Source organism: Fundulus heteroclitus, chromosome 4 (genome assembly GCF_011125445.2).
Source record: "Fundulus heteroclitus isolate FHET01 chromosome 4, MU-UCD_Fhet_4.1, whole genome shotgun sequence".
NCBI classification, from domain to species: domain Eukaryota; kingdom Metazoa; phylum Chordata; class Actinopteri; order Cyprinodontiformes; family Fundulidae; genus Fundulus; species Fundulus heteroclitus.
The window spans coordinates 29,674,548-29,682,455 of record NC_046364.1 but is presented as its reverse complement, the minus strand read 5'-3'; the positions used below and the strand labels follow the sequence as shown (position 1 = coordinate 29,682,455).

The 7,908-nt window shown below is 36.6% G+C and overlaps 1 protein-coding gene across 1 annotated transcript; it reads left to right on the top strand.

Annotated features, from left to right (window-relative positions):
* Positions 1–881: 881 nt before the first annotated feature.
* LOC105933491 (cytochrome b5) lies at positions 882–7,630 on the top strand. The gene is made up of 5 exons (XM_012873065.3): positions 882–1,345; positions 3,747–3,875; positions 5,802–5,825; positions 5,918–5,949; positions 6,078–7,630. The coding sequence occupies exons 1-5, from the start codon at positions 1,157–1,159 to the stop codon at positions 6,169–6,171; spliced, it is 468 nt and encodes a 155-aa protein (XP_012728519.2). The 5' UTR covers positions 882–1,156; the 3' UTR covers positions 6,172–7,630.
* Positions 7,631–7,908: the final 278 nt, after the last annotated feature.

The following is a 7,908-nucleotide window of genomic DNA, read 5'->3' as shown; positions in this document are numbered from 1 at the left end:
TATTCGAACATTTTAAACACTTTAAGATTTTATGTTATTTTGAATTTCAAATTCTAAATAATACTTCAACTTATTATTGTGTTATTATTGGAAAAACTTAAGGTTGTTTATCAACATTGGTAATCAATTCAACACCCTTGCCTTTAAATGTTTTGAAAGAGAAGAGCTAAAATAATCTACACTTTAATCTTGCGGTTGCTTATCAGACCTATCAGCAGAAACCATATGCTTCTGGCCTCACAGACCACAATTCAGCATGACCTTTTCAGCAGCCAGGGAACTGCAGGCTTCATTCTCATTTGGTGTAATTTCATAATATTATTACCGTTGTCTTCTTTGAACAATTGTTTAAAAAGCCTAATGCTTCAATTCTAAAACTCGCAAGGGCCAAGTAAAATTCTGCACCGGTCATATTTTTTTTACATTATACAAACCACACTGTGTACATCTGCGTTTCACTGGGCATAATCCTTAGTCAGGCGGGGGTTAGGACGAACCGGATTTTTGATACAAATGAGTTCTTGTCAGCAGGATAAAAATGTCCGATTTTATCTCACTACCCTTTTCAATGTACATGGACATCAATAACCTAACAGAACCTTACAAGATCGCCTTGTAAATAATATATATATATATATATATATATATATATATATAGTTTTTGAGTGACCGCTAATGTTTTTGAGTGACCAGTAATGTCCGGTTTAAAAAGATGTGCCGCTCACACCAACACCGGCGCATCAACTGCCTGGCCGGTTGAGAAACGATGCGTACCCAGAAAACATGACACGTCTGAAAGGGTTCCATCTGATTGGCTACGACTCAGAAAACCCCTCCGCTTATTGGTCAATCGTGACGTCTGACCGTTGAGATGAAACGCAATTGGTCTGTTTCACATGTCTGCTGATGTACCCGGTATAGATGTTTGATAATCTCCTGACAAAAACTCTCATCACGTCCCCGCTCTATTTTCGCAATTCGTTGTTTTTGTTTTGTTTGCTTTGTTGTCTCTCTGGGCTGTCTATTATACCGCTGAGCTATTAGGAAAAGAAAGAAAAATCTATCTAATCTGGCTAGCCTAATAACCGTGGCAACAGCAGCTAACAGGAGCTAGATTTTAGCTTGTTCCTTGTTATTTTGCTACTCTAACGTAAGAATGGGAGAGGACATACACGATAATACGGGCAGCGGATCCGCTAACGCCAATAACGAGAAAAATGGAGAAACTGCCGAGGGGGGAGTAAAATATTACACGTTAGAGGACATCCGAGTGCATAATATGATCAATGACACATGGCTAATCATCCACGATAAGATATACGACATCACAAGTTTCCTCGAAGAGGTAAGAAGTGCTTTTTTTGTTAACTTTGAGCATTTATTTTGAAATCAACGTTACTATTCCACATGTAGGTGTGTGACGTTGTGTAATAGTACTTCCTGGAACTCAAACGGGTTGAAAATCTGTATTGACGTGTAAAGTTTGTTGGCTTCTAATTCGGCCTTTTAGCAGAGACAGATGCAAAGTGCAAAGTCTAATTCGGAATCCCGTCTACGTTTCAAGCCATCTCTGTAAAACTGGCCAGCATTAGCAGCGTTGGATAGTTAGCATCCATTAGCCTTAAAGAGACAGCACCGCAGTCAAGTGTTAGTAACGAAAGTTTATTTGTGTAACACGTTTCAGCAACAAGACCGTTCAAAGTGATGTACATGAACGGAGCATAAGTAAAGAAAACATTACAGAGGAAAGCACGTAGCAGCAGGTCAGGATATAAGACAAGTTGGACTACAAACTAGAACACTAACATTCAAAGACAACTCTAAATAAATGGGGTTTTAACCTTGACTTAAAGCACTTTTGCTGTCTTCTTGGAGTTTATCCCAGATAAGTGGGGCTTAAGAGATAAATGTTGCTTCTCCGTGTTTGGTTCTGGGAATGCAGAGTAGAGCCAGAAGACCTGAATGGTCTGGGAGGATTGATACACTGACATCAAGTCTGTGATGTATTTTGGTGCTAAGTCATTCAGTGATTCATAGACTAACACAAGTATTTTAAAGTCTATTCTCTGAGATACAGGGAGCCAGTGGGATGATGTGCTCAACTTTCTTAGTCTCAGTGACGACAAGGCCAGCTGCGTTCTGGATCAGAGCAGTCTGATCCACTTTTTTTATCAGACCTGAGAAAACACAGTTGCAGTAATCGATTCTACTAAAGATAAACACATGGATTCAGGTTTTTTTTTAGATCAGGCTGAGACATTAGTCCTTTAATCCTGGAAATGTTCTTCAGGTGATAGAAGGCTGACGTTATTGTGTTTAGATGCCTTTGAAGGTTTAGGTCTGAGTCCATCACTACACACATTGTGGATCTGATCAGTGGTTTCTAGCCGAAGCAGCTCAAGCTGTGTGCTAACTTTTGATCGCTCCTCTATTGGTCCACCAATTATTACTTAAATCTAGTTTTTAAGCAGTTGTAGAGAATTTTGGCACATCCATGCATTGGTTTCTTCTCAGCGCTTGAATGGGTTCATAGTCATCTGGTGACATGGTGATGTAGAGCTGTGTGTCATCTGCATAGTTACGGTAGCTAATGTTGTTCTCTACGCTCAGAGCCAGAGGGAGCATTTAGATATATAAAGGGGGGGGGGGGGTTGTTGTTGTTGTTTGCAGAACAGGAAGGCGCAAGAACCTTGACGTCATGCAGCTCGAAGGAGGGGCGCGGCGTGGACGTAGTGTGCGTCGATGGGACCTTTACTGACCGTTTTATGTTGCTCTTAGACAATGAGGCATTTGAATTAAAAATGCAACGCTTAACCTGGCGGGGGGTGGGGGGGGGCGCCAGGCTTATAATACAGTGGGGGAAACTCTGTATCAATAAAATTTCAATAACAATCAATTTACCCAAAATGTTAAATGGCTTTTCTTTGGATTTTGACATCATGATCAAGAGTGTAATCTTAGACCTCAACGTGTCTTGAAGCAACAGTTTTACTTTATATACTGAATTTAACCTATTTTCAGATAGTTAGTAGTGTTAAGGTAGTGTTCTTCAGAGCTGATCTCTAGACACACCCCTGTAGGTTTTAGAGAAACGTCCCCCTGGTCCTCGGGGCACTAAGAAACTTCTAAGACACGCATCAGAAACATCAGGGTCTGTTTTAGATTTATTGCTGCTGAAATTGCAGTTATGAAATGGCAATTTGCTCATTTTAAATCTGGTGACCTAATGCAAAGATGTGTTTGTATTTTGATAATGTGAAGGACAGTGTTCTTCCACAGGGAATTTTGTATTTGGTTAATTATTTATTTGTCTTAACAATAGGCCCTGGCAATAAACCTAATGGGGTTTTGTATTGTCACAGAGGGTTAGGTAAGCATTTCATGGGCAATGCTCAGACTCTAGCCTGCTACTCAACCCACAAATGCATATTTTTCTACCAAATGTGCCACAATTTAAGTGGAAATAAACAAGCTTTCTAATGATATAGGATGTATTGCCAGGAAGCATGGCCACAACAAAGAAATGTAATTGACCAAGTCCGAGTTTCCTCACTTTTTGTGCTAAGTACAGTTGGAGAGAATAATCTTCTTTCACATTAAACACAAACAATTAGATTTTTTTTTTTAACGTTTGGCAGTGTTGTTTGTCCCCATTGCTTAATGTTGTCAAATATGGTAATATTCAATGATGTCAGAGTTTGGAGCAAATGCAATTTACAGTCTCTGTTCCCCGTTGTTTAAATTAGCATCCAGGAGGTGAGGAGGTTTTGCTGGAGCAGGCAGGTGCAGATGCCACTGAGAGCTTCGAGGATGTAGGTCATTCTACAGATGCCCGGGAGATGCTTCAGCAGTACTATATTGGAGAGCTTCACATGGTAAGAAAAAGGGTGGCTTCACACCTTTTTTTTTTTTTTTTTTTTTCTGTAGCTATGCTTTGTTTACACCCATGGAGTACAAGAAGGTTCCTGCACAGTATTTAAAAGTATGGAGTATGGCAAAATTAATATTGAGTATGGGGGGGGGGGGGGGGGGGGGGGGCATATGGTTGTTGCACATAAAGACCTTTCTATTTTTAATTCATGGGAAAATGATTGCTAACATGTTAAAATCATCCTCCAATGTAAAATGGTTGGTACAAAACAAAGTGTTTGTTTATTTATAACCATGCTTTTTGCATGTTCTTTAATTTTACTGTAGATGGAACCCATCTATCCAGTGCCTTTGACTCTTCTGGCTTAGAATAGGCAAATTTCTTCCCCTACTTTATTCAATCAAGATAAAAAGAATTTACAAATGTGATGCCTAATCTATTGAGGAAACATGCAGTAAACCTTGAATGTACAAAGATGTATACACCCCATTGCTGCAAAAAAATCTTATTTAATTAAAATACTGAATGGTTAAAAATGATGAATGCTTAGTTTATTGTTGAGCAGTTAAACATCTTTGCTTAAAAATATATTTTCTTTTTTGCCTTCGCGTACTTTTGACTTGATGATTTTGGCCTACATGACACCACTGGTCTAAAGTATTAATTCAGAATGTCTGAAAGAAAGGACTCCTTACAGTAATCTATGTTTAGATGTCAACCTTTCATTTTGTTTTGCCCCACCACAATTTGAGTTTTTACTTGTTAATCATTTTAGCTTTTGAGTTACTAATAGATAAAACACACACACTCATTTTAAAATCACAAAACAGCCACATAACAGCTTTTAAGTTATTTATCCTTTTGCTTCTTGTTTAAAACTAAACCCCAGATTCTTGAAGGGCCTTCAGAGCATTTAAATAAAAAAGTATTGCTGGAATTAGGTGAAAGTGAAGCATTTCTGATCCAGCTGTGATTTTAAAAGATTTATGTGTTGTATCAAAGTATGAAACTAGCACAGTAAGTCAAAGAAGATAATTTGATTTGTGGTGCATGTAGATTGTGTCATGCATGATTTAAGGTTTTACAAGCTTTTCAGGAATTGTTTTGTCACACTCCCCGACTGGCCCATCATGTGAGCAGCAGTTCGGGATCCTATGAGGGACAAAAAGTAGCTTTGTGTGTCCTTTTTTTCCCCTCTCGTTAAAGTATGATTCCAAAAATATTTTATTTTATTTTTACTTTGGTGTCACATTTTGTCACTTGTTACATTACTGAAAAATTTTAAAGAAAAAAAAAAAATGCTTAGCAACTTACTGCTGAAATTTAATGTAGTGAAAAACATGTTTTGTTGACCTTGCAGAAATGTATGCTAATCATTTTAAATCAGCACAAACAGTTACAGAAGACTGATTCAAATTCCATGACTTTTATGCAGTCCAGTTCAGTTTTAAATGCATTAGACCCAGCTGATTGCAGTTACTCACTGTAGAAATCTCTTCTCCTAAGCAAGCATGTGGCGACAGTGGGAAGCCGATTGACTTCATCCTTAGTAAGCAGCATGTTGGAGTGGAAAGGAACGACTCTCGTTTTACAGAAAGAATCCTGCAGGAGATTGAGGGTGCAGACATAAAAAGCTGATTGTTTTATAAGCTCTCTTTTAAAACTAGTTTCAAAAATCCTGTATTACTTTAGAAAATAACATTCACAGCAAATACTGAAAACATTTTAAATTACTGATTGCTTCTGGAAACTGCAAACTTTGGACTGTTAACATAATATGCTGATTGGCAATAGCAAATCTTGCTGCGTCATGCGGTAGGAATTTATTTCTAGATTGAATTATACAAATGAGTTTATCTACATTTTATTATGTTAGTATTATGTTTGTGTGACATTGAAGATATTAATAGTGAATTCATGTGTTTTGTAGGATGACAGAAAGGAGGAAACAAAGGTAGGTACCACTCTCTGACCAACTAACTTTACACAGTTTGCATTTGTATTTACAAAACCTTTTTTTAATTCATCCTTTTTTTTATGCTGCAGGATGCAGAGACTAAAAATGCTGGAGAGTCCAGGTGAGACAACATGTTTGAGTTTCACAAGTTTTACTTTGAGAAAGTACAAATTATTTGTGTAGAGATCTTTATAAACCTATAAAAGACTGAAATACTTAAATGTCATAATTGTTGTGCCTTCTTTACAGTAGCTCCTGGGCCATGTGGTTGATCCCCACCGTTGCTGCCGCTGCCGTTGGTGTCCTGTATCGTTTCTTTATGTTTGAACACAAGTCTTCTTGAGAGCTTTGTTTCGTTCTTTTCATCTGGAGGCCTTGATTTTCACTTTTGTTTTCTGACCAAACCATCTCATGCTGAACAAACACAATTGGGAGCATTGGCTGCTGCAAGAAGAGAGAAGGCCGTCTGATAAAAGTCTACATCCTTGTCTGGCTACACAGGGTGCATGTAACAGAAAGTAAAAAAAAGATTTATTAAAAGTTCTGCCTTCTCTTCTTTTAATGCAACTATGATGTCTGTCATTAATGAAAAAAATTCCCCAAACTGAACCTTGAAAATATACATTTTCACTCAACTAATTTGGCACTTAAGCAAAATAATTATATATTTACACAGATATTAAAACAGCGAAAACATGTACATCCTGAACAACATGACCGTGTAAAGAAGGGCAGCCTGATACCAAGCCGATGAAAAGCAGACATACGTTTTAGTGTTCTGGATAATAACTGCTATGTTGTCCAGTGCTGTTCCATACAATGAGAAATGTTACCAAATCTCATTTAAAATGAGCTCATGTCCTTCTTTCCTGTGTCCAGTTATGTCGTTAAAGCCATTTCTGATAGCATCGGTCACTTTTCTTGAAAATGCAATCTGTCATATATATATATATATATATATATATATATATATATATATATATATATATATATATATATATATATATATATATATATATATATATATATATATATATGACATATTAAATCTTGTTGTTTATTCCATATTTTTTAAATCATGGTGAATTATGAATATGTGATTATTTAAAAGCGAATGTGCTTAGACTTGTCTCGTTATATAAAATCATTGAATAATAATGTTTTAGTATGCTGATATAATGAGTTATAGAGAATACACGAGACGCCTCCCTTGAAATATGTGTGCGTTTGTTGAGTTTATTCAGCATTATGCTGTTTAACTGATGTGGTTTTATTTCTGTCATTGTAATCTACGTTCTAAACAGGGTTAGTGGTACAGACTCCATAGGGACTGAAAACCTAACCGTTTAAATTTAGCTTGTTTCATATGTTGTTTGGAAACTTGGGAACTTGCTCACAACATTAGAACCATAAATGTGGGTCTTGCAGCCTACAGTTGTTTACCATACATCTTAATCATGTTTTTCAGGCCAAAAGTTCTACATAGCATTTAATTGTTCTAGGAATCTGTCACATTTAATTTTTTTTAATTACAATAACTTCTATCAGGATTGTGGTACTACTTGTCTGATACATCTCAAAAAAGAACCTCTAACATATTTTTCTCCATAATACTTGCAGATGTCCAACGAAAGTTTGTCAAGTTAAGAAAGATACATTTTTGGTATTACTGCACTCTGTCATTACCAAACATTCTAGCTCTGTCTGAACTGAATAGCAGCTTCTTTAATCATTCAAATATGAAAACAAATGTATCTAGAAATGGTATGATGTGATTAAAGACGTTTTCACAAAAGGTTTAATCGACTAAGCTGTTGAAATTATTTCTGCTTGTGGGGGTTTTCAGAGAACGGCAGGACTTGCACAACTCTTAACAGCCGGAAAAGTGGAATGGAGGAACTTTTTTTAATTATTATTATTGTCATTATTGTAGACAACTTTTACAAGAAAACCGAGTACTACCACCATAGAAAACTAGAAAAAGAACAATTGCGTTTGGATTTAAATCAACATTACCATGACTGTCTGATTGGTTATCTTTACATTAGATACATTTCTCCACTGACAAATATTTCTAAAT

Excerpts from the sequence above, each read along its gene's own strand:
- LOC105933491 (XM_012873065.3), top strand. The coding sequence starts at position 1,157 with ATGGGAGAGGACATACACGATAATACGGGCAGCGGATCCGCTAACGCC. Across the intron at positions 3,876-5,801 it reads ATATTGGAGAGCTTCACATG|GATGACAGAAAGGAGGAAAC; the intron begins GTAAGAAAAAGG and ends TGTGTTTTGTAG. Across the intron at positions 5,950-6,077 it reads AAAAATGCTGGAGAGTCCAG|TAGCTCCTGGGCCATGTGGT; the intron begins GTGAGACAACAT and ends CCTTCTTTACAG.